This window comes from Notothenia rossii, assembly GCF_949606895.1.
Source record: "Notothenia rossii genome assembly, chromosome: 10".
Classification (NCBI taxonomy): domain Eukaryota; kingdom Metazoa; phylum Chordata; class Actinopteri; order Perciformes; family Nototheniidae; genus Notothenia; species Notothenia rossii.
Genome location: NC_136908.1, coordinates 6,423,480 through 6,450,729, shown reverse-complemented (window position 1 = coordinate 6,450,729; position 27,250 = coordinate 6,423,480). Strand labels below are relative to the sequence as shown.

The window sequence follows — 27,250 nt, the reverse complement described above, 5'->3', positions numbered from 1 at the left end:
AGCACCTCAGGGGTAAAACGCTGGGTGGCCAGGAAGAACCGGTCAGCTTCTTCGGCTAAAGCGCGTGGCTCAGTAATAGCCGTGTTAGCGAGCGCTGTCTGAACATGCGGCGGCATGTGCCGAAGAAACAGTTCTATGAACAAAAAATTGGGTTCTTCCGTACCTAGCAGGTTGAGCATCATTTCCATGTGGTCAGAAGGCTTGCTGTCTCCCAGGCTATGAATAGCGAGCAGGCGTCGGGCCCGTTCCGACCGAGACAGCTCGAAAGTCTTTAGCAGGAAAGCCTTGAACGCTGCATATTTATCCTGGGCAGGGGGAGATGTAATAAAGCCCACCGTCCGGGTCGCAGTGGAGCTTCCCAGTGCCGAAACGACGTGGAAATAGCGTGATGCGTCATCAGTTACTCCGCGGAGGGCGAACTGAGCCTCCGCCTGTGCGAACCATGCAGCCGCAGATGTATCCCAAAACTCCGGCAGTTTGAAAAAAACGGCGTTATTTGCCATGCTCGGTTCAGTCTCGGATCCTTCTACGAGACTTATGTCGGGGTCACCAATGTAGTGCCGAGAGACGGGAGTCGGAGGCGGGGTATCGAAGGTACAAGCTAGACTTTTATTTAACATCAGAACAACATGTAAACAGCTTTTAGCCCGGGAAGATCAGACCCGGGGGAAACAGGAAGTCCGGTCAACTCACTAATGTCCGTGCGGAACAATACCCCAACCCATAGTTCCGTGGGTGAATAATGTCAATCACCACAACATTAACGTTACTGTACCTGGCTTTGTCCCGTTTCTCCTCCCCCTCTTTTCTTTTGTTTCTCCCCTGGGCACCAGATAACTTTGTTAGTTTGACATGGTGAAGGCTAATTATCGTCAGGGAGTGTGTTTTGTTGTCACAGAAAATCCCCCTGTCCCCCGGGGCACTTCAACTTACCTGACTAGGGGGGGGGGGGGGGGCATAGTTTATGGGCGCTGTATGCAATGTAGAGGCGTAGTTCTGTTAAGATAAGATAGTAAGATGTACTTCATTGATCCCAAATTGGGAGATTTTAATATTCAAAGAGGCTAACTTAATATCCATAGTCCCTATCCAGGTGTGAATTAGAATCAGCCGAATATAGTGTTGTTGTTTTTTCCCCCAAACTCTGTTGTATATAAATACTGATAAACCAACAAGTTTGGATTTCAAATTATACATAAAGTGCCTACATGATGAGACAGACTAACAGGATCAACTAGATTGCAAAAAGAGCCATATTTGCATTGAATGCTAAATCTACGATAGAGATCATGCAATTTAAACTTTTACATTTCACATCTGAATGTACTAAAATAGTATATTCACTTTCTGGCCAAAATGATTAAGTGTTTCTGTAGTGACTGCTGACTGCTCTCTGTAGGGCACTAATAATTATTTTCAGCAGCTCAATTTTATATATTTCATTTGTGAATCGACAAGATATAAATATGAGGCCTGATTCCTGTATTACCTTGTCACTAATCTGAATGTGTATTCAGGGCTCTCAAGTTTTGAACAGAGTTCAGAGTGAGATTTTGGCAGCGGTGTTTGGTACTCCAACTTCTGGCTCCCCTCAAAGTTCCCATGAAGCCCTCTGTCGCGAATGTCAACGGGGGGGAGGGGGGGGGGGGTGCTAGTGGAGGTGGAGTATGAAGCCCTCTGTATCGCGAATCTCAACGGGGGGGGGGGGGTGATAGTGGAGTGCACGCGTCTCAAACAAGCCTAGTACAAAATTGCGGCGCAACTTGGTGGGCGGTACCCTGGAAAGAAATCTCTGCGTGAGAAATACAAGGTGTGGCGTGTGAGCGTGTGAATGGAGTGAAATGCGTGTGTCTCACGCCAAATGCGTGAGAGTTGAGAGCTCTGTGTATTTAGAGGTTGTGTGTTTGTGTGTTTCTATGTTTAGTCTCGGACTGTGGAAGATCGTCACGAAGTTCTGGAGCAACCCACAGCAGAAATTTCAAGCAGAGTTTGAGGTCAAAGAATATGGTGAGTCTCCCATTACAGTTACATCTAACACTGCACTGTAACTCTTATTCATGTATTTTATACCTGTGTTATTCTGTGTTATTATCTTTTTTTGATCCTGTTTTTAAATGCCATTTTATAATTGTTTTCCGTTACACTATTTCTTAATGCTCTTAATGTTTTTCATTTTTGTAAAGAACTTGACTTGCCTTTTGTTGAAAGGTGCTATATATCTTGCCTTGGATTTAATTGGTAAAACCATAAATATCATTTTTCAGTGCTTCCCCGTATTGAGGTTAAACTGAATCCTACGAGCTCTTTCTTCTACGTGGACGACCAAGAGCTCACAGTCAACATTAAAGCCACGTAAGAGAAAGTTCTTGTTTTGTGGCTTTAGAGACTGTTTGATTGGTGGATTGATTGTAGGAATGAATGCAGGTTGCTGTTTAGAGGTTTGGTTGACGCTCTTGCTCTTTTAGTTTCTTTAACCGTTTGTTTTTACTTTATTTAAAATTACCCTGTTTTGATTTATACTATTCCCTCTCTTGTTGATGTACATGTTTGGTCAAGAGCATAGCCGTGGGAACATGTTTCAAATGGGGGGTGCTGTGGGGATGACACCAGGGCTGGTGTCACCAATGTGCTGCCCTATAGGCAAGATTTTAGCTGGTAATGAAAAACCTCTACAAAAGACCAATACACTACAAAAAGAGAAACATATTGACATGGTGGACAGCTTATATAACAATGCTTCAAATGTATTTAGTATTATAACATGTTTTAATTGGGGGGGTGGACTTCACATCCTCTAGGGGGGTCCGGGGGTACTCCCCCGGGAAGATTTTTTAAACATTTTAAAGTAAAATGCTTCAATTTGGTGCACTTTGAGCGCCCAATTAGAGACTGATCTAGGGGGTACAACTCTAAACACCCATATGAAAAAGATCGGTTTGCATTTTATTAATCAAATAAGTAGGTATGTGAACATTGCCAATAACCTACCATAGCCAATAACAAACACATGTAACTTATTTTATTTGTGTTGTTCATTCATCTTATTTTACCAGTTAACATTTATTTATTTATGTATATTTTTAAATCTCTCAGTTTTAAACAATGTTTTTGGTTTACTGTCCTATAGTATACATTGGAATGATTTCAAACCTGTTTTTATTTATCCTAATAATTATAAAGGTGTGCCTTGGAAATATTTGTTTACATAAATTGTGATCAAAACGTTTGAGACCCACTGAGATAACTTAGACTAAAGTGAACTATCTAAACCCTCAGAGTCCTTTACCTCACTGTGCCTCTCAGTCTGACAGGACATAGCTCTCCCTCCACATTATTGTAGAAACAGCTTCTTATATCCGTTAGCGCAGCAGAAGCTAACAACAATCCCCGCCGGTACCGCGGTATCCCCTCTCTCTATCTCTCTCACTTTGGCTGCGGGCGCCTGCTAAGCCAACATCCCCCACTTCCATCACTTACAGCGTCCATCGTACAGGGCAAATGGAAAATGTAACCGGGGTGAAAAGGGTGTTATCTTTACTTAATTATGAATGTTGTTACATCAAGGCTGAAAATTCGTTTTTTTTGTATTGTGGAAGTGCAGATCCCCTGTCCTCCACCAGGGGGTGCTGCAGCACCCTCAGCACCCCTACTTCCCACGGCCCTGGTCAAGAGGTGAATGGGATGGCCTACGTTGTGTTTGGGGTCATAAATCATGGTCAAAAGAGGAGCTTTCCCAGTTCTCTTCAGAGAGTGCAGGTGAGCACATTCTACACTTACTGTATTTTACATGTGTTTTGGAAGAGTCTAATACTCACAAAATGTGTAGTATTTTTCCTCCAACTGCAGTTAATTCACTTAATATATTGCATTCACAGATATTATGTATTCAGCGTGTTGAAAATGTATCACAATGCCAAAAATGGTGGTGACAAAACACATTATTGTGATGATGTTTTAATTGAGAGACCCTTAGCAGCAGGAAATTACATTTTCTACGTTGAAACCCAGAATTTACAAGCTCAGTAAAGTACGATCAACCGTTCACTGTAACACTATACTACTATGTTACATTAGATTGAGAGAGGTGTTGGAGCTGTTACGCTGAGGAGAGAGCACATCACAACGACCTTCGGAAACATTGAAGAACTGGTGACGGAATCCATATTTGTAGCTGTCAGTGTGCTAACGGAGAACGGTAAGAAAGAGACTAAGACTATTCCCAAATAAGACGGACAGAGTTGGAAAACATAAATATATAAAGATAGGATATGTTTTTTCAATTTATATTTGAGTGTTGTACGTCTTTTAAAGAATTGACCTTGAGTCTCGATAAACCTGATGATGAGGTATCCACTTGAAAGTGACCACATTGAAAGATATAATTACATTATAAACAAAATAATCTTTAATCTGTTTTGATTTGATTTGTTTCTGCATCTATTAACAGGTGATGAAATGGTGGAGGCAGAGTTGAGAAATATTCAGATTGTCGTATCACCTTACACCATCCACTTCAAGAAAACTCCCAAATATTTTAAACCAGGAATGACCTTCGAAGTTGTGGTAAAGTACTTGACATTAACTTTATAAAGTACTATCAAAAAGTACATCATAATAACATAAGCAAAAGTATGGCTATATCTCTAATGTATTAAGAACTGCCATCACAGAAAATGTTTCATTGCTGTAAAAAGTGACATTTTTTTTTTGTTATTGTTGAAACGTGGTCGTTGTTCTCAAGTCCAGGAGGAAGTTAAATAAGAGACAATGTAGTCTCGAAAAGGTTCAAATGGGTACTTTGATTAAGTAACGTGGTTTTGAAACAAACAGAGCAATTCAGGAACACAGCGCCATGTTCGTGGGGGGAAGCAGAGAGGGCGAGAAAAACTCCGTCTTCTCTGTGTGTATCTGTTCCCTAACTCCTCCTCTCAATGACGAAAGGGGGTCCTCCCGCCTCATGTTCTTCAGTGTCCGATATCGCGTAAATCAGAAGATTTAGACGTTGTGTGTTCATTGTATAACTCCACACGCCTTTTCTCCTCACACACTCATTCATGACTTTTTATTTAATGCATTTTAACGGCTGTAATCATTGTTAACGTAAAACCGGAAGTGACGTCATTGTTGACTACGGAGAAGCCTTTCAATAAAGCTTTTCAAAATAAACTGTACATTAATTTAGCAACAACGTTAGCCACGAGCCAATGCTAACTGGAAATGAAATACTTTCCGAATTGGTTTTAAGCTTAGAGTATGTTTAAACTAAGTTACGTCATTCAACATTGATTTTAATTTCTTACATTATGAAACCTATACTTTACTTCTATCTTACTATATTATATGACAATAACAGACCATAGCAATTTTTCTGTCATGGAGGATTCTATCCTTTCATTATGACTCCAGAGGAATTGAGAAATGTACCCGTTAAGCGTTGTTTCACATTAAACAATCTAAGTCATAATGTTTAGTTATTAGGACTGAGTTTTGACCTTTATAAGATGTGGTCTAATAAGACAGTAAAACATCTTTCTGATTGTTGAACTGTTTTTGTCGGTGTTGGCAGGTCGAAGTTGTGAATCCTGACAACACTCCGGCACAAGGTGTTGCTGTTGTGGTTGAACCAGGCACCGTGAATGGCTTCACCGCAAACAATGGCATGGCAAGGCTAACAATCAATACAAGGGACCCACAGCTAACGATCACTGTAAGTCTCTTAAAAATTCATACAGGCACCACAGGCCGCTTTTCAAATGTAAGCTTTTAACATTTTTGAAATTCATTTTTTAAGGTAAATTCAAGCAGATGTTTTTGTTTCTTTATAGCTCATTGCTTTACTTCCGCTTCTTGCAGATTTAATTGGCAGTATGTAAATGGTGAAGCTTATCCTCATCGTAGCCCGGATAGAGATGGAATAGGAAAGACTCATGACTTTTTAAGTAATACTTATTTAACCATGTGTATGCTTATGTGTTTCTTTAATTTCAGGTAAAGACGAATGATCCTCGTATTTCACCGAGCAGACAAGCATCAGCCACCATGAAAGCTCTCCCATATATTACCGAAAGCAAAAGCTATATCCACATAGGTAAGAGACCAGGGTTGGGAATCTTTTTGTATACCACTATTTAATTTTTTATTTTTTGAATCACGGTTCGATTCTAAATTGATCCTCAATTTAACTGCATAGAGGTGCTAATTTAGAAATAGATCCAATCAGCCTTTCACGTATTATGGCTGTTTGGCAAATTACGGTGTGAAAGTAGAGTGAAGCGTGTATGAAATGATTTGGTTTTATTATTAAAGAAATTATTTAAAGTTTACGTTGAGGATGCTTTGGACGGTATTGAGCCAAATAGCTAGAACATAATTTATCTGGAAAAAATATGCTCTTCCTACATTTTTCACTTTTATATAATAAATTAATCTACGACTCTCTTGCTCTAGAATAACTGTCCATCAGAAGAAATGTAAAATATCATTGTTTTATGGGGAGAAAATGTACTACAATGCTCTACTTTAGAAATACTTGAGATACTGCAATCAAAACATGTCATATTTGCAGGTGTGGATTCAGTTGATGTAGAATTAGGAAATAACCTGAAAATCACCCTCAACCTCATCAGGCAGGAAAGTCATGACTGTGACATCACATACCTGGTGAGAGAGGTTTGAAATCTGTGCATGTGAGGTTAAACTATCCTTATTGTTGTGTCCATCAAGTTGTGTAGTGCAGTATACACGCTCATGTGCAATACGTGCTGATATATAAGTCTGTGTCCCTCTAGATCATGAGCAGAGGTCAGCTGGTGCTAAAAGGCCGATACAAGACAGGAGGTCAAGTACTGATCTCCCTGATGGTTTCCATTACCAAAGACATGCTGCCATCGTTCCGCATCATAGCCTATTACCACACAAATGGGAATGAAGTGGTATCAGACTCTGTTTGGGTGGATGTAAAAGACTCCTGCGTGGGCTCAGTGAGAGACGCAATACAAAACACACACAAGCTGATTTATTTATTACTGTATTCATCTGACATTTTCTAATGTAAGCGACTGGTTCAACAAATCCAAACTGTATGTGTAATTCATTGACCTCACCTTCACATTTAGCTGAAGCTGGAACCATCGAGACCCGCTCCATCCTATGGGCCTCGCAGGGTGTTTGGTCTGAAGGTTACAGGAGACCCAGGGGCCATAGTGGGACTGGTGGCAGTGGACAAAGGCGTCTATGTCCTTAACAACAAGCACCGCCTCACACAGAAAAGGGCAATTTATTTAAATCATATTTTTCTTGCATTCATTGCATGATTACATTTCTAATGACATATCAGAATTGTAATGTGAGTTTCCAGATCTGTCTACCTCTTACCTCTTGTTTATTTATTTGTGTGTGAATGACTTTCACTATGCTCAGGTGTGGGATGTTGTGGAGAAGTATGACACAGGTTGCACACCAGGTGGAGGGAAGGACGGTATGAGTGTATTCTACGACGCTGGGCTGCTGTTTGAGTCCAGCACGGCTTCTGGGACTCCCTACAGACAAGGTGACACTACTTTACTCTCCCCTTCCCTGAACATAGTTTTAGGCTACAATAGTATACAAATTAATCTCTAAGAAGAAAGGTGAGCACATAGACCTTTATTTATCACCGTCAGTCAAATGCTGAGCATATTCGGTTCAGGATCTTTTTACTGCTCCCCTTTATGGTCATGCAGATTTTTTTGGTCTCTCTATATGGTTTGTTGCTGTTTACATATTTTGTAAATATTTTAGTGCTAGAAAAATATTGTATTCTAGAAAAATGACAGATACCTTAAATATGGAATAAAAAAAACTAGAACTGTCAGATACTTCCTGGGGTATTTGTTCGTAGGACATGTGTCTTTAGCTGAACTGTCATTGTTATTAGTCAGTTTTAAAAACCACCTTTAGCACTTGTAATCTAAAAAAGCATTTATATAATAACAATTACACAAATGAAACGTTTAATGATATGTTGTTTTTAACAATTTTTTATATTAATAATTTGACCATCTATGTTTCTTGTAGTTATTTAATTAGCTGGTTTTACTGCGCTGTTAGGGTACAGTTTTATTATTATGCTACTGTGTTTGTTGTATGGTTATAACTCTGGCACAACAATTTCCTTCGGGATAAATAAATTCCTATCTTATCTTATCCCACATTTGCTGACCTCCCACCTTGTTCACGTTTCCTACCAGATAAATCACCTCCCTCTGATCTTAGGTTGCGTTTTCCTGGAGCGTCAGCTTCAGCGTCAGCCAGACGAAGACTGACAAAGACATTAAGAGTCCTGTGGGAGTCACGTGGGAGGCAAAGAGGAGGCAAATCCTACTCTGATTGCGCCAAGTATCGCTGGTGTTATTTAGTCTTATTCAATTCTCTTGGGTTCTCTAGCCCCTCATGCTATAATCATGTGTATTTTCTGCATTCCTGTTCATGTGTCTTCTCGCAATTATCACTGGCCCCGTGTTTCTCCTAATCGATTTCACCGGCCTGCTCTCGTCTATCCCACATGCTCCACTGAGATCCAACATCTCGTTTCAGGGGGCCTGTGGAACTGCCAGTCAGCTGTCCCTAAGGCTGACTTCATCTCTGGCTACGCTTCCCTGCAGTCTCTGGATTTCCTTGCTCTCACGGAGACCTGGATCACTCCATCCAACACATCCACCCCAGCAGCTCTCTCCACAGCATATTCCTTCTCCCATACACCCAGACCCTCTGGCAGAGGAGGTGGCACTGGTCTCGTGCTCTCTCCCAAATGGAGCTTTTCCCTCTTCAAGCTACCTAATTTCACTCCTTCTACCTTTGAATTCCATGCCGTCACAGTAACCCATCCTATACAATTAACCATTGTTGTTCTCTACCGTCCACCAGGCGTCTTGGGGGACTTCTTGGAGGAGTTAGATAATCTCCTCTCACACATCCCTGAAACTGGCCCTCCCGCTGTACTTCTCGGAGACTTCAACCTCCAGACAGGGAAGATATCTGAACTAACATCTCTGTTAACCACCTTTGCTTTCTCACTGTCTCCATCCCCACCAACTCATAAAGCTGGCAATGTCCTTGATCTCATATTCTCAAGGAACTGCTCTACTTCTAACCTCTCTGTAAACCCGCTCCACACATCCGATCACTTCTTCATTTCATTCTCTCTACCCCTTTCCAAACATAACAACCTCATCTCTTCTAACTCTGCTCCTGTCCGCCGTAACCTCCGTTCCCTCTCCCCCTCTACCTTTGCCTCATCGGTGCTCTCAGCCCTCCCTTCCTCTGACTCGTTCCAACTCCTGCCTCCAAACGCTGCTGCAAAAACTCTCCTCTCTACTCTCTCATCCTCTCTGGACTCTCTCTGTCCTCTCACATCGCGGCCGGCTCGTCAGTCCCCTCCTGCTCCCTGGCTAAATGACGCACTGCGTGCTAATAGAACCATCCTTCGGGCAGCAGAGCGGAAATGGTGGAAATCCAAACACCATGACGACCTCCTAACCTATCAGGCTCTCCTCTCCTCTTTCTCTGCTTCCATCTCTCAGGCAAAAAGCACTTTCTTTCAAGATAAGATCCAATCTTCCTATTCCAATCCCAAAAAACTATTTTCTATCTTCTCCACCCTCTTGGACCCTCCCAAAGCACCTCCCCCCTCCTCCCTTCTGTCAAGCGACTTTGTTAACCACTTTGAAAAAAAGGTTGATGATATTCGCTCTTCCTTTTCTGACTCACCTTTACTCACCGCTGGGTCACCAGACCCTCCCTTCACCCACACACTGACCTCCTTCTCCCCTCTCTCTCCAAGTGAGGTTCTTACCCTCGTTACCTCTGCCCGTCCTACCACCTGTTCTCTGGACCCTATCCCCTCAAACCTCCTTCAGACTATCGCTCCTGATATTCTACCATTTCTCACCCATTTCATCAACACTTCTCTAACTTCTGGTCACTTTCCAAACAGTCTCAAGGAGGCAAGAGTAAACCCTCTCCTTAAGAAACCCACTCTCAATCCGTCTGATGTTATTAACTACAGGCCCGTCTCTCTCCTCCCGTTCCTGTCTAAAACACTTGAACGCGCTGTCTTTAAACAACTCTCCTGTTATCTCCATCAGAACAACCTTCTGGATCCGCACCAGTCTGGTTTCAAGGCAGGTCACTCAACAGAAACTGCTCTCCTTGCTGTCTCTGATGAACTGCACACTGCTAAAGCAGCCTCCCTCTCCTCTGTCATCATCCTTCTGGACCTGTCTGCTGCATTCGACACAGTGAACCATCGGATCCTCCTTCGCACTCTCCAAGAACTTGGAGTTTCAGGCACTGCACTTTCCCTCCTCACCTCATACCTCAACGACCGCACCTACAGGGTTACTTGGAGAGGGTCCGAGTCCGACCCTTGTCAATTAACTACAGGGGTCCCTCAGGGCTCGGTTCTTGGTCCCCTCCTCTTCTCCCTGTACACAAACTCGCTCGGGTCTGTCATTAGCCCGCATGGTTTTTCATACCACTGCTACGCTGACGACACCCAACTAATTCTGTCCTTTCCCCGCTCAGAGACCCAGGTCGTCGCACGCATCTCTGCTTGCCTAGCAGACATCTCTCGGTGGATGTCTGCTCATCACCTCAAGCTCAACCTTGACAAGACTGAACTGCTCTTCCTTCCGGGAAAAGATTGTCCCACTCTTGACCTAACAATCAACATCGGCACCTCTGTTGTTTCCCCGACTCAGACTGCAAGGAATCTGGGTGTGGTCCTAGATAACAAATTGTCCTTCACTGCAAACATCGCTGCTACAACCCGCTGCTGCAGATACACGCTTTACAACATCAGGAGGATACGTCCCCAGCTGACCCAGACATCAGCGCAGATTCTGGTCCAGGCTCTCGTCATCTCATGCCTAGACTACTGCAACTCCCTCCTGGCTGGTCTACCTGCATGTGCCATCCGACCTCTGCAGCTCATCCAGAATGCAGCGGCTCGTCTGGTCTTCAATCTTCCCAAATTCTCCCACACCACACCGCTCCTCCGCTCCCTTCACTGGCTTCCAGTAACTGCTAGAATCCACTTCAAGACACTGGTACTTGCGTACCATGCTGTGAATGGATCTGGCCCTTCCTACATCCAGGACATGGTTAAACCGTACACCCCAGCACGTGCACTCCGCTCTGCATCAGCCAAACAGCTCGCTGCACCCGCACTGCGAGGGGGACCCAAGTTCCCGTCAGCAAAAACACGTGGGTTTGCTATCCTGGCTCCAAAATGGTGGAATGAGCTCCCCATTGAAATCAGGACAGCAGATAGCTTACACATCTTCCGACGCAAACTGAAAACTCATCTCTTTAGACTCCACTTCGAGCGATAGAATTACTAACAAAGCACTTATATACTAATAAAGGGCTGGCTTTCTAAATGCCAGTTGAGTAGCACTTGAAATGTTTGGCTCTATGAAACCTGATGTACTTATATGATTCTGTTTTCTTAAAGGTTGTATCTTCCTGGTCGAATGCACTTATTGTAAGTCGCTTTGGATAAAAGCGTCAGCTAAATGCAATGTAATGTAATGTAATGTAAAAGTTCCATAACAATTATACAATGCTTAAAGTAGGTTAAATATGGTTGAGTTCTGTAAAATATTTTGTCTCTGTTGCTTATTTCAGAATTGAAATGTCCGGCATCGAGCAGAAGGAAACGAGAGACTACAATCATGGATGTCAGAACCAGCTTACGTAAGAACCATAACTATACCAGGGGTCGGCAACCTTTTTGATATGAAGTGCCATTCAAACATTTTGTTTTGATCAGCGTGCCGACGATCGTGAATTGTCAACGGGGGGGGTGAAGAGCTCAGCCCTCGTGAACTTTCAACAGGAGGGCGGGGAAGCAGTGTGTGGACCTCTTTCTTTCAGCGCAACTTACATGATGCCGTTTAAACACATTTAAATAATTGGTTTAAACGGCATAATAATAAGGACGACCATCCGTTCTGTGATTCTCCAGAACACACGGATGGCCAGTCCGCCCCTGTATAGCATATTATTTTGTTGAGAGATGAGCAAATCGCCACTGGGCTTTCAACTAAAGACACAGCAACGCAAACACTGCAGCATTTGTACAGCTCCTTATGGGTACTGCCATTTGTGAAGTGCCGGCTCAGGAGCAGTGCTTTCCTTCGTGGTGAAACGATCAGCACTGCACCACGGAGGAAAGCGGCAGAAAGTCGCCTGGATTTAAAGAGAGCGGGGCTGCGTTGCGTGCATGGCTTCCTTCCTTAAATATTTTGCACACTTATTCCACTTATTCCTAGTGTGTCACTGGTTACGGTGCCGCGTGCCAATGGTGGCACGCGTGCCAGGGGTTGCCGACCCCTGGCCTATTCAAAGCAATAACCTAATTTCCTGTTATCTTCTGTCTGAGGGGAAACCTTCAGGTCTTAAAAGAAAAACCAACGCATAATTGCCTTAAACCTCTAGGTGAGGAGGATGACAACAGTTACATTGACAGCAATGAAATCTTTTCTCGCACCAAGTTCCCTGAAAGTTGGCTGTGGTCAGATATCACACTTCCTACTTGCCTTGGAAAAAACCCATGGTAAGTCAACCGACATATACACACAAAAAACACTAACTTCAATAATGACACCACCAAGATTTAAGCCTACACATATCTCTCAATGATTTAACACCATTCTTTGTTTCAGTGATACCACATCAGTGACTACAAATGTTCTACTGCAAGAGTCAATCACCACCTGGCAGTTTACTGGCATTAGTCTTTCAACTACTCACGGTCAGTGTTGGTCAAATTACTTCCAAAATGTAATATATTACATAATGACTTATTACTGTCTTTTGCAAGTAATAAGTTACATTACAATATTGCTATCTCTGAAATGTAATGAGTTACACTAATTTTTAGTTACTTTTGAGTTACTTTCACCAAAATAACCGCCAAAAAATGGCTAGGTATTTTAAATGCTAAAATGTAGTTTAGTGCAGCTCGTTATACATCCAGTGAAGGGCAATGTGGTATAGCAAAACAACTGTGTAGGCCCTTAAGGCTACTAACAATTTATATTACACGGCTTAGATGAATACTCGATTCTGATTGGTAAATTCTTAACATGTGACACGTTGTTAATCCAGTAGTATAGACCACTGTCAAGGACTATAATGAAGGTTGCTAAGGAGGATCAAGAAAGAGAAAAGGACAAGAGGTTAAAAGACGGAGCGCTGGATGTCAGATAAATCACCAAAAGAAGGCAGAGAGGAAGTAAACACTAACAGGACACGGAGTGGGCTCTGTAGTTTGGTTAGTATATGGCCATGTACAAAATGACTCAGGGTGCCTCTAAGACTACAGGGGGCCCAGCAGTAGTAGGTTTACATGAGCAATAGTGGCCGGCAACAGCAATGAAAAATAGCATTGATGGTCCCAATGAACAGATTATGGCATTTGTTATTTTTTTAAACCAAGCAAGTGAGAACATTTTAAATCAGTTAAAAGTGCAATCCTGAAATATTTCATATAGTCCAAAGTGGGCTATGGCAAGGAAACGCACAAAAGCTTCATAACTGTACTGATAAAACAAATGAGAACATATTGTAAATCAATGCACATATTATTTAAACCAGCTCATGGTTTGAAATGGCAAACATTGAAAAGCAAAAGTATTATTAAAACCATGTACTAAATCATCACTTTGGTCCCATCATATACTCTGGGAAGAGAATATTTACTGTGCTTGAAAACTGGTATCACATCATCATGTGAGGTTGACTTTGTGACCTGGAAAACATTTCAGCTGCAACATTAGCTTGTTGATAAGCTTGGGATATGAGATCTTTTTGTAGCCATTCGTGGTGAAGGCATCTGTGCTATTGTATTTTTAATTTTTGACCCAACATTTCTACAGGAATGGCAGAATATGGCACTATTTCACATGAATATTCTAGCCATTGTCTACTTTTATGCCACAAGCTGCACAATGACCGCCTAACCCCACTGTACAGGCGGGTACTTGTTTAGATATACCTGGGCAGGCTCTCTTTTGCCTTGGGGGCAAGGGGCGGCGTAGTTTCGGGCGACGAAGACTGCTGCTCCGGGGTTGAGGGAGGCAAGTCAGGCGGGAGTAAGCTAGTGTCCACAACGGAGGGTAACGTGATGTCCCCATCTGACCTGTTGCTACTGTCTGCAGTAGATGCAGTGTTGCTGGCGTTTAGTGATGGTTGCTTTAACCATTTTGGTATAAATGATTATCCACAGATGTGTGTCACTGCTGTGTTAGCACTTTGGAAATGATGCACGCGACGCGCAGCAGAGCAGGTCACGCGCACCTGACACAATTTTTTGCTTGTATTTTTCGCTCCGTTCTCTTTTTTGAATAGAGAGGGTGCATAACATTCAACTGCCCCGAAGATCCCGACACGAAGCCTGAAGGGTAAACACCAGGTTTACTATTCTACCCGCACAATTTGTCTCTGGTGTCGGAATGTCTCGCTATGTTAGTACATTCTTAAAAAACAAAACACCATTTCATTTCGGGTTAAAATGTGTTGTAACTGCGTTACTGAGCATTGTAACGGGTAATATACTACCCACATTTCATTAGTAATGCGTTAAATTACTTTGTTACAGCAAAAAGTAATATATTACTGTAACTCCGTTACTTTTGTAACGCGTTACACCCAACACTGCTCACGGTGAGAATTCAGTGACTGAAAGCTGTTTCATTGAGTCATCTAACCTTGTCTATGTAATCCCTTTTTATTGTCCCTCTCATTTTTAAGGAATCTGTGTTAGTGATCCGTTAGAGGTAATTGCCCGGAAGGAATTCTTCATTGATCTCATGCTGCCATACTCTGCTGTCCGGGGAGAGCAGCTGGAAGTTAAGGCAATTCTGCACAACTACAGCCCCAATCCTGCAACTGTAAGTCTGTGTTACATACAGTAAAAGAGGCAAGAGAACATTAGACTAAAATGCAAAATCAACATTAAATATTCAACTGACATACTGTATCAAAAAAGAGAGTGAATGACCTTCCTACTCTACACTTTGATAAGTGTAATACCTGCTCACATGGTGGTTGGCCTGCACCTATTGTTTTCCAACCCATTTTAGATTGAATTATTACCCCTACCTGCATGACGAATGCTTGACATAGCACCCTACGATTGCGTCATGGACGTAAAAAGATAATGACACCCTCCCCATCTAAACAATACTCTAGTAATACAATGATGTAGCTTGGGAAAACAACGATAGGGGCCGTCAAATTCATTTTTCGTGGGATGAAAATCCCCCAGGTGACGCTCTGATGCTGCGTCAATGCTTCTGTCATGTGGAGGTGGACATGGTCAAATCTAATTCATGTATGAATAAAGAGAACTGGATACCGTGTGGGAGGCGGGGCATCGTTGTCTGAACTGGGATGGAAAAACAATAGATGCGGTTCACCTCAGCAGCGGGAAACCTTACTGCAATATTTACAGTGTGCCTTTTATTATCCAGATCAGATTATCCTGTAGAAAACTGTGTAAATCATCAAATTTTAATTAAAATCAAGTATGCATTCTCGTTAGCTGACCCAAAATAAAACTGATGTAATCCTATTATATCCTCAATAATAGTCTTTATCTTTGAGCAACTTCACAATCTCCAGTCCATCTTTGTCCTGTTCTCAAGGTGCGGGTTGATCTGATTGAGGAGGATTATGTGTGCAGTTCGGCTTCAAAGCGTGGAAAGTATCGCCAGGAGGTCCGAATAGGGGCTCAAACTACACGATCTGTGCCCTTCATCATCATTCCCATGAAAGAAGGAGAATTCCGCATTGAGGTCAAAGCTGCTGTTCACGATTTGTCACTAAATGATGGAATTATGAAGATGCTGCGGGTGGTGGTAAGAAAAACACAACCCACTCTCTTCAGTCTGCGTACAAATGACACGACTTTACACATTGGAAATGCCTGCAATAAATACGCAGAAGTCCGATTTTGCGTGCATATGATATGCTAACCATTCCCTTTGAGATCTGAGGCAGAGTTTTTCGTGCATATCACGTTTCGTGCCTGCACCACTTATTTTTGTCGGGTCTTGGAAGACCGGAAGCTGTGTGGTTCATAAAAAACATGTTCTTACTCAATACCACTTTTTTTTTACTTTTAATACCAAGCCACAATTATTGTTTTTATTTTAAATCGTATAATGTCAGCCTTTTTTTAACGTCTGTGAGGAAAAGAAATGGGGCTTAGAGCCGCAGAATAATGAAATCTGTATTTTTTAAAATCTTTTTTTCCTTCTAATTTGTTATTCTTTTCTAAATAACACACTGTTATTTACTCACCAATAACACACAATTATCCTTGTTTTTATTTATTCGTTTAATTCTATAATCTTGTGCTTTTTAGCCGTAAATAAAGTCACCGGAAACAGACATAGGCCTATAAGGGACATTTCAAGCATTATTGCGATACACAAACCCACTGAACTGATTACCCAAGATCCTCAGCTTGAAGCTCGTTGATTGGATGTTTTAGCCGCAATGTACATCGGGATATGGTGTTAATGCTATATGGTATCCGATATCTATCTACGTCTGTTTCTGGTGACTTTATTTTGAAATTCAGTTCCTGAGGAACGGCTAAAAAGCCAGAGAATATAGAATCAAACAAATAAATAAAAACAAGGATAATTGTGTGATAGTGTTGAGTAAATAACAGTGAGTTATTCAGAAAAGAATAACAAATTAGAAGGAAAAAAAGATTTTAAAAAAATAAAGATTTCAGTATTCTGAGGCTCTGAGCCCTATTTCTTTTACTCACTGACGGCAAAAAAAGTCCGACATTATATGATTTAAAAATAAAAACAATAATCGTGGATTGATATTGAGTAAGAACCGGTAAGAACATGTTTTTATGAACCACACAGCTTCCGGTCTACCAAGACCCGACTGGACAAAACGTGTCGTATCATATGCACACAAAACTCGGCCTCAGAACTCAATGGGAATGGTTAGCGTATCATATGCACACAAAATCAGACTTCTGAGTATCTATTGCACGCATTTCCAATGTGTAAAGTTGTGTCATTTGTACGCAGACTGAAGAGAGTGGGCTGGAAAAAGACTACATGTCCTGGTTTTTTTTCCTACACCATGTGGAATCATTCTCTTATTGCAGTACAATGTTCAAGCTGCCATAAAATAGAACTTATCCGAGGTCTGTTACATTATGGATGCAATATTCTTGTAACTACTTTTAGTTTCAAGCAACAAGCCGTTTACAAATCCTTTAAAAACCTCAGTTTGAATACAATCAGTTTAATAACGTGACAAAGCTACAGTTACGGGTATGAGAGAAATAGTCTGGTAAAGTCAGTTTTGGTAAACTGTCATGTTTATGAAATGCATCTTATTGAATATTAATATCTTATTTAAATTTGGACCATATTTGACTTTGTTAAACAACAGCAAAGAGGATTACTCAAAAAGTTATGCAAATTATGTGATTTCTAATGTTTGTCCTGTTGTTTTTCCAGCCTGAAGGTGTGCTAGTAAAAGATCCTAAGATTGTAATTCTAGACCCCACTAATAAAGGTGTAGGTGAGTTACCTTGAAGAATGACATGGCTGCATTATACAGTATAGTGGTTTATCAACATTATGTGTTTATCTTTTGCTAATTGATGCTGCAACTTGCCCACTGTTTCTCCCTTTAGATGGTGAACAAGAAGAAATTCTCAACAGTGGAATTGCCATGACAGATTTGGTTCCAAACACACCAACACGCACACAGATCTCTGTGACAGGTGGGACATAATGCCATAAAGGGGATTGATATATGATATGTACAATGGAAACGATATATTTAAGCAATAGCTCACGACAGGAAGTGGTATATGCTCATTATATCACAGCTAAGGGGCGTGGTTCGGCCCGACGCGAAGCTTGTCCAAAACAAGCTATTGCTTTTATAAAACGGTTACCAAGTGTATATTAGACAGAGAGCGTTGATCCATTATTTGGCTGTTTATTTACATTAATGTGTATTTTGCTGTTTATTGTGCGACCACTGAAAAACTCCTCAATCCACTCCTCCATAGTAAGACCCCCCCGGAGGTCGAAGTTAATCTTAAATGTTTCCATCTTATGCTTTGTAAGTTTTTTTCATAACGGAAGAAATGTAAATATATTTATAAAACTGACAAGTCAAATCAAGCAATCTGATTGGTCGATAGTGTTTTTGCGAACCTCTTTGATTACAGATTTGAAAACATCGTTGCTTGCTTTAAAAGTAGCACAATTCATTATGTCAAACCTTGGAAAGCATCTAGATATCCTTGCCCTAATGCCAAAGGAACTGCACACTGAATATGTTTTGCCGTTTGATGTCTATGTCTGGACCGCTGCGTAAAAAGGAGGGTTTCTGCCCCGTTACTTCTCAGCTGCTTTCTTGTTCCAGTATGAAAAGCAAACTGCAAGCAGTTTGCTTTTCAGCCCAACGGTCCTGTTTTTCTCAGACGCGGAGGGATACTGACTTGTTGTGAAAAGTAATTTACAATTCTACCCGTGGTATACGCTCAGTATATCACGGGTAAGAACCAATCAGATTGCTTGATTTGACTTGTCCGTTATATAAACAATTGGTATACATTTGTATTGTTCTTATTGGGAAATATCTACCTCACTGGTCGTCGGGGCACTTTTTTGTTTGCTTCGTGGTTTGTTCTTGTTGATTTATAATGTTTTGTGTTTCTTTTCTGTCTGTCTGTGTTCATTCAGGGAGAGAACAAGTTTCTGCCCTCGTGGAGAACGCTGTTAGCGGGAACTCTACGGGTACTCTCATCAAACAGCCCTCTGGCAATGGAGAGCAGAACATGATGAGCATGACCCTACCTGTCATTGCAGCCGCATATTTAGACAAAACCAACCAGTGGGAAACTGTGGGCTTTGAGAAACGTAATGAAGCCCTCCAACACATCAAGACTGGTAGGGTCACTGATGTATTTTTAGTACAGGTAGCAGAATCCTATTAATGCCACTATAAGTGTGATTTTAAATTGTCTGACATTGTAGAAGAAGTTTGAAAAAGAAAATCAATCCATACCACCCCTGTACAGCCCTCATTTGGGTTTCAGTTTTTAAAAGCCTATGCCAGCAGAATCATTTGAAAGAAGCTCTACATTACATTGCATTTAGCTGACGCTTTATCCAAAGCGATTTACAATAAGTGCGTTCGACCAACAAAATACAAACTTGAAGAAAACAGAATCATATAAGTACATCAGGTTTCATAGAGCTAAAACATTTCAAGTGCTACTCAACTGGCTTTAGATAAGCCACTCCTTTATTAGTATATAAGTGCTTTGTTAGTAATTCTAACTCTCGAAGTGGAGTCTAAAGAGATGAGTTTTCAGTCTGGAAGATGTGTAAACTATCTGCTGTGCTGATTTCAATGGGGAGCTCATTCCACCATTTTGGAGCCAGGATAGCAAACCCACGTGTTTTTGCTGATGGGAACTTGGGTCCCCCTCGCAGTGCGGGTGCAGCGAGCTGTTTGGCTGATGCAGAGCGGAGTGCACGTGCTGGGGTGTACGGTTTAACCATGTCCTGGATGTAGGAAGGGCCAGATCCATTCGCAGCATGGTACGCAAGTACCAGTGTCTTGAAGTGGATTCTAGCAGTTACTGGAAGCCAGTGAAGGGAGCGGAGGAGCGGCGTGGTTTGGGAGAATTTAGGAAGGTTGAAGACCAGACGAGCCGCTGCATTCTGGATGAGCTGCAGAGGTCGGATGGCACATGCAGGTAGACCAGCCAGGAGGGAGTTGCAGTAGTCTAGGTGTGAGATGACGAGAGCCTGGACCAGAACCTGCGCTGATGTCTGGGTCAGCTGGGGACGTATCCTCCTGATGTTGTAAAGCGTGTATCTGCAGCAGCGGGTTGTAGCAGCGATGTTTGCAGTGAAGGACAGTTTGTTATCTAGGGTCACACCCAGATTCCTTGCAGTCTTAGTCGGGGAAACAACAGAGGTGCTGATGTCTATGTGTCTATGTGTATTTATTTTGTCATTAACCTTTTTCGGACCACTTATTTATTTATTTTGGTGACGATCCGACCTCCATGCTGCTACTCTGGTTCAAACTGCATCCACCAAACAATATGATTTATCTCGACTCCTACGCACGGCGTTATAAATGAGGGCCCTGGACTCCTTAAACTGGCTTCTAATGTTGGAGCGCCACCCAATCGAGTGGTTGGAAGGTTCACCTCTGCTCCGCGCCGTCCGTTGATGAGTAGTCTGTCACAAGAAAAAGGACTCGAACACCGAGTTATGAGATAAGCAATAAGCTGAGTTTAATGGTAAAAAACAACAATACAAAATACAGAGTACTCTGCAACAGTATAAAATACAGACCACTCCGGGCTGAATTCTACCACCGTGTGATATACTTATCAGGACGGTCAGTCAGAAGACAGCGCTGAGTATGAACATTGGAACAGCTTACATACAAATTCTATGGGAGGAGTTGTGTCAGTTGCTCCTCCCTAGCTATTTGTTATTGGCGATTTCACTTCTGGGCGAGCCCTAGACAGTGAGTTGGTAGTTCTCCATCGGCCTCTCTGAAAGCTATACTTGTATATGTTTAAACGTCATCGTCTCATGACATCCTTAGGATTAGTTAACTAACAAAGGTTAACTGTTCTTATACCCTAAGGCCTTCTCTGAACTTCCTCCAACCTCGAAGTCAGCTCACTTAAAATGAATACATCTATTGATAATTCAGAACGACCATTGTCCCTCTAACTGTGTGACCCAATCATCTCATGGCATCTTTAGGAGTCTTGCAGGATATGAATTATCCAATTAACGTCTGCACTTGAACGCACATACATTTCTTTATATTAACTAACACACCAACATCCTTATCGTTTCTTAGCTAATGCATGCTGGATATGAACCACGAACTAACAAGACTTTAACTGTATTATATCTGAGGAAGCCCTCTCTTGGAGTTCCTCTGACCTTTACCAATTTACTTAACATGGGTACATCTGCTGTTAATTGCAAAGACCATTGATAATTAGCAAAGAGACTCATGGGCCTCTTCTAATATCTGGAAAATGTAATTCAATAGTTATATTGAGAAGGTCCAAGACTTGACATAACATTCCGTCCTAAAATACTTATCAACTGTTAATCATTTTACTCAAAGCAGAAATCACAGGTTGTACTGTACCTTACCTACTGACAAATAGCCAAAAAAACACCTTTTGATTATAACACAAAAGTGGAAGAAAAGACCATTTGCGCTAATCTACTTCTACTTAAAATGGGACATCATTTTAGGAATATATATAAAAAAAACCTCTCTATAATTAAGAGGAAAAAATTGACTCGTCCATTCAAGTTTAACACACATCCTATATATCAGGTAACATTAAAATGAATATACCAGAAATACGCTGTATTAAACTTTCTGCTATAACACGTTACTTTACTAATCAGTAAGACTCAGTAGAGCAATGAAAGGCACTTTTAAAAATGGTTGTGTTTATTTGTTTGTGTACAGGCTACAACCAAGAGCTTGTCTACCGGAAAAATGATGGGTCTTTTACTGCGCTTCCACAACGCCCAAGTAGCTCCTGGTGAGCATCCCTAAACTCACCAACCCGGTATCACGGCAAGACGTGAACATGTGACGATTTACCATGCTGGGAGACGTCAAGATGTCACGATTTCGTCCCTTCAAACGTGACAGTTACACGGTATTGTTAACCAGAAATGCCAAGCAAATGCTACCCCGACGTAATGATAATTTTTTTTAATAGTCACACTCGATTAAACCGATTTTCTTGTTGCCCCAGCTGGTCAACACCTCTTTTAGCAGAAACAAAGGCTACATTAAAGCATTAAATCGATGTTAATCCATCCGTGTGGATACAGTCTATCTATGGTGTGGATGTGGAATTAACGGACGTGACGTTGTGCGATTGAGTTGCCAGGCAACAGCTTGGGTTCATGTTAATTTACAAACTCTTCAACTACAACTGTAGTTATATTTAAAAACATGTTAGAAGGCCTCATGAAATACTTTAATGCAAATTAAAATGTAAATGTGAAGGAATGTGTGTATAACAAAATACATCGGTCATAAACTAAACCGGAAACAGACGTAGGCAAGATCCTCAGCTCGATGATTGGATGGTTTAGCCGCAATGCATGCTGGGATTTGGTGTTTATGTGATGTGAAATCTGAAAACGTTTTTTCAAAATAAAATAATACTTTATTCAGAGTGTGCTTGCTTTTCTCTTTGAAAATCATCACATAACAGCATTGTAATACACGGTTCGGCTGCATTAAATATGACATATCTGCCTTAGTTCTCTATTTATAGAGCCCTGCTGAGAAGACTTCTAGACAAACAGGAGAACTGCCGCCAGAACTGAAAACGTGACGTGGATCATAAATATATCAGCAATTAAACAACATCTTACATTTCTTTTCACACAATACATCTGACTTTTATATTTGATCCAATTGGTAGGTAGGCTGTATTTACACCATAGCGGTGCAGAGCTGATAGAAAGGGACACCTGGTGGTTGAAGAACGTTATTGAATTGTATTATTATTATTTAATACATTAATGGAGCCTTTGTTTCTACTAAAAGAGGTGTCGACCAGCTGGGGCAACAAGAAAATCGGTGTAATCGAGTGTGACTATTACAATTTTTTTTTTTTTAAATCATTACGTCGGGGTAGCATTTGCTTGGCATTTCCAGTTACTTCTCCACTGGTTAACATGGGTTAACAATACCGTGTAACTGTCACGTTTGAAGGGACGACATCGTGACATCTTCACGTCTCCCAGCATGGTAAACATGTCGTCACATGTTCATGTCTTGCTGTGATATCGGGTTGAAACTCACACAATGATACTGTATATGTCACGTATGAACAAAACTAAACTATTACACCTTCTTCTCTCCTCTAAGGTTGACGGCCTATGTTGCCAAGGTGTTTGCCATGGCAAACAATCTGGTGGCAGTGCAAAGCCAACACATCTGTGAGGCCATCAAGTTTCTGATTCTCTACGCACAGGAACCTGATGGCTTATTTAGAGAAGTTGGAACAGTGGTCCATGGAGAGATGATGGTGCGTTCACTGGTTTAATAGAAATCTGTTTTTCAACTATGTGCTACAAAAATATCTAATAAGTTTGACAACTATAGAATGTTATCGACCCTTATTCGAAAAATAAATAAGTGTGTGTGTGTGTTTAGGGTGATGTGCGTGGCGCAGATTCAGATGCCTCCATGACGGCCTTCTGCCTCATTGCTATGCAGGAGTCACGAATGCTATGTGCTGCCAGTGTTGCTGTGAGTACTTTACCTCCATACAATGTTTTCTCTTTTTCCCTCATCTGTTTCATTTCTGTATTTACCGTCTCCTCGCAGAGGATGTGCGAAATAAAGCTTTCTGAACCACTAAACCACTGGGAAGCATCTCACATCTGCAAAGCTGTAAAGCTCTGTTTTACAGCCAGCCCTGTTGCTGCTCCTGTCCAAGCAGCATGCTCCGGGTCTAAAAAGTGAAGCCAATCCAGATGAGCCTTAAAGCTGCATCTAATATCCAGCAGGGGGCGACTCCACTTGATTTTGTATTCAGTAAAGATTTTCCAAATTAGGTTATGGTCGCAATCGCTAGATTTGAGTCTTCTTTATTGAAGCATGATGTTCATTTTTTAAATGATGGTCCTATTTAGAGTAAAATAGACGATTAATCAGCGTATGCTTTATGGCGAGGCTACCATGAGATTGAATAGTAGCTAAAATAGTGTTATCCGGTTAGGATGTTGTCTATGTTTTCGTTTTAGACCCACTTATAGTTTGTTTTCATTTCATGGAAAGTATTTTTTTTTTTTTGGTTGCCTAAAAATGTCTATCTGACTGTTCTCACCTTATTCTCTTTCCTCCCTTACCTTTTGTACAGAGTCTACCTGGCAGTATCGAGAAAGCGGTGGCCTATCTGGAAAGGCGTCTGCCCAGCCTCACCAACCCATATGCTGTTGCCATGACATCATATGCCATGGCCAATGAAAACAAAATGAACCGCGAGATCCTCTACAAGTTTGCTTCCCCAGGTGCTGTTAATATTCTTAAACTATTATTTGGAAACATAGTCTATGTTTTGGTGATTAGATTCAAACGATTTCTCATCCACAACTACTAAGAGCCTGACCAACACATTGGTATTATGGGATGATTTTTGCTCTAGAGAAATGTCAAATGTTTGAACTCATTTAGAAACGAAAAGTCTGTAATTGACATACATATTCTTCCAGCCATACGATGTCCTGCTCACAACAAATATTGGTAACACTTTTTGAATAACAGATATATGTATGGGGATTAGTTAGCACATTTGAATATCTCCTTACGTATTTTAATTATACATTATTTTCTAAAATTAGATATCCTGGATTTATGAGTAAATAGATGTATGTATAGCAACGTAATAAGGAAGATATTTGTGTGTCGTCCTTAGAGTTGAACCACTGGCCGATGCCTAATGGAAGTGTCTACACACTGGAGGCTACGGCTTACGCTCTTCTCGCTCTGGTCAGGGCCCAGGTGAGCATGTCGCATTTATGTGTGTTCCTTTCATGCTACAGACAACATACAATTTAGTCCATGTTACTTTAATATAAAGGTTTGCAAACAATTTTTAATGAAATGTGTTTCTCAGTAATGTCCAACCCAGTCTCATGGCATTTCGTGTTCACCAACACGATTTCCCCCTTTTTTTCGTGTTGCACAGCACGAATTTTAAAGCAATGTATTTCTACTGGTAATGTGTTTCGTGCCAGCAGCACGTCTTTTTCTCCGGTCGGGTCGTGGAAGACCGGAAGCTGTGTGGTTCATAAAAACATGTTCTTACTCAATATCAAGCCACATTTATTGCTTTTATTTTAAATCGTATAATTTCGGACTTTTTTTGCCGTCTGTGAGGAAAATAAATGGGGCTCAGAGCCTCAGAATACTGAAATCTGTATTTTTAAAATCTTTTTTTCCTTCTAATTTGTTATTCTTTTCAAAATAACACACTGTTATTTACTCACCAATAACACACAATTATCCTTGCTTTTATTTATCGGTTTATTTCCATAATCTCGGGCTTTTTTGGCGTCCGTCAGGAACTGAATTTCAAAATAAAAATAACCGGAAACAGACGTAGGCCTCTAGGAATTTAGGATGGCCGAAGACACTACACTACCCATAATCCCCAGCTATCGTTTAGGACTAAAGTCCCCGTGATTAATCTTCAAGCTCTGGGATTGGATGTTGGAGTGGCAGTGCGCCAAGGTTACGCTGAGCGTCAAAGAGCTGTTTGAAATGGAACGAAACCACGCCAGACTATCCAAAACTGGACTCGAACGCCCCCCCAGACATGCTGGCTATTGTGTTTCTCAAAATGTTCCATGGGACGTCTCTACTGAACGTTTTCGTTTTTCCCGCAATTAGAAGTTGCCAGTATTAAACACATTGGTGTTATCAAATGTAAAACATATCATTAATAAATGGGGGAAAATCGCTTGTGTCCATAATGCCCAGCATTAATATATACCCACATGACAGCTCATTGTTACTTTGTAACTCTACTCTACAATTCAGAGGTTAACCTGGTATTTTTACTCCACTACACTTATTTGAGTTACTTTGCAGATTCTGATTAATGATGTGAAATATAAACAACCCTTAAATCAGACTTTAGTTAAACCTGAGTAAAATTCCGGGAAGGTGATTGTCAAGTGCCAACAATCAGGAGAGATATTTGATAGTTGATGCTTGAGAAGACTAAACATTTATCTGCAATTGACATGAATGGAAACGAGTAATAAAGTATATTCATTTGTCGTTATTCTCTACTAATAGTTAATTAAAGACTGTATAATGGCTATTTTGCACATCCCTTTCAAGATTTCAAGATTTTCAAAGGTTTATTGACATATCATATACACAACTACGGTGTAGTTATGCAATGAATGAAAAACTTGGGTCACAGGTTCCTCAACAGCGCATTACAAGACATCTATCAATATGTGTTTGTACCTCCACCATTAAACTGTCATATTCTGCACATTTCTTATACTATCTACATACATTAGAGTATAATTCATATGTATAATATCAGTTAAAATAAGTGCTTCAACATAGTTAACATTACAGGAAAGCAATATATTAGACGTTAAGTACTTTGTCAGGCTTAATATTTATCTGTAAATACCCCCAAAGCTTTTTTCTTATTTAAAAGAAGACCTTAATTTAAAGTATTATTTAATGTTTAAATAAAGGTTAATTTGTTTTTCTGTTTTGCACCTCTTCATATTAATATCTTTGTACATCCAGCACTAAACTGTTTTATTGTAGAGATCACTTATAGTATCTTCTTGATTTTTTATATTCTATATTTCTATCATTGACCTTCTACTTTCCCCCTATGAAAGTATATATACTCTTAATATTTTTTTCATCAAATATAACACATAAAAACAATAATTCAATAACATGCTTTAACCACTAGGCGGTGCACACAGCCATAATAACTTTGTATTATTAGTGTAGGACACTTATGTATGTACAACATCTGAAGATGTGTAGTTTTATTCATGCTTTCACATCATTTTACAGCATATTGCTATACTATTTCAGACTCAGTATTTACATTCTTATATTCAAAGAAAATCAGTAATATCTTTAAAAACTACAAGTCCTTTTATATCAGCTGTGCACCATTATGGTGTAAATATAACCTATCTATGAATTAGATCAAATGTAAAAGTCAGCCAAATTAAGGTTGATACTGCAAGGAGACGTATTGTGTGAAGAGAAATTGAAGATGTTGTTTAATTGTTGATATATTTATGATCCACGTCAAGTATTCAGTTTCTGCAGCATTTCCTCCAGTTTTTCCAAAGGTCTTCTCACCAGGGCTCTATAAATAAAGAACTACGTCAGATCTATAATATGTAATGCAGCCGAACCGTGTATTACAATGCCGTTATGTGATGACTTTCAAAGAGAAAAGCAAGAACACTCGGAATTAAGTATTATTTTATTATTTTAAAATGTTTTCCGGATTTCATATCATATAAACACCAAAGCCCAGCATGCATTGCGACTAAAACATCCAATCAGCTAGCTTAAACCGTAGCTGAGGATCTTGGGTAATCGCTAGAAATGCCTA

General features: G+C 40.7%; 1 protein-coding gene across 3 annotated transcripts in view; it reads left to right on the top strand.

The window, feature by feature from the left end:
- LOC307022193 (complement C3-like) overlaps positions 1 to 27,250 on the top strand; it is a 56,912-nt gene that overhangs the window by 9,996 nt on the left and 19,666 nt on the right. For all 3 annotated transcript variants that reach the window (XM_079654851.1, XM_079654850.1, XM_079654849.1), the window contains exons 6-29: positions 1,925 to 2,007; positions 2,265 to 2,352; positions 3,597 to 3,756; positions 4,075 to 4,195; positions 4,448 to 4,563; positions 5,567 to 5,707; positions 5,989 to 6,088; positions 6,566 to 6,660; positions 6,789 to 6,980; positions 7,116 to 7,271; positions 7,420 to 7,549; positions 11,668 to 11,736; positions 12,481 to 12,598; positions 12,708 to 12,796; positions 14,797 to 14,936; positions 15,693 to 15,905; positions 17,544 to 17,607; positions 17,723 to 17,812; positions 18,786 to 18,992; positions 21,574 to 21,649; positions 22,999 to 23,158; positions 23,287 to 23,382; positions 23,996 to 24,146; positions 24,551 to 24,636. In XM_079654851.1, coding sequence (XP_079510977.1) covers positions 1,925 to 2,007; positions 2,265 to 2,352; positions 3,597 to 3,756; positions 4,075 to 4,195; positions 4,448 to 4,563; positions 5,567 to 5,707; positions 5,989 to 6,088; positions 6,566 to 6,660; positions 6,789 to 6,980; positions 7,116 to 7,271; positions 7,420 to 7,549; positions 11,668 to 11,736; positions 12,481 to 12,598; positions 12,708 to 12,796; positions 14,797 to 14,936; positions 15,693 to 15,905; positions 17,544 to 17,607; positions 17,723 to 17,812; positions 18,786 to 18,992; positions 21,574 to 21,649; positions 22,999 to 23,158; positions 23,287 to 23,382; positions 23,996 to 24,146; positions 24,551 to 24,636 — 2,941 coding nt within the window. The remainder of the gene's footprint in view (positions 1 to 1,924; positions 2,008 to 2,264; positions 2,353 to 3,596; positions 3,757 to 4,074; positions 4,196 to 4,447; positions 4,564 to 5,566; positions 5,708 to 5,988; positions 6,089 to 6,565; positions 6,661 to 6,788; positions 6,981 to 7,115; positions 7,272 to 7,419; positions 7,550 to 11,667; positions 11,737 to 12,480; positions 12,599 to 12,707; positions 12,797 to 14,796; positions 14,937 to 15,692; positions 15,906 to 17,543; positions 17,608 to 17,722; positions 17,813 to 18,785; positions 18,993 to 21,573; positions 21,650 to 22,998; positions 23,159 to 23,286; positions 23,383 to 23,995; positions 24,147 to 24,550; positions 24,637 to 27,250) is intronic.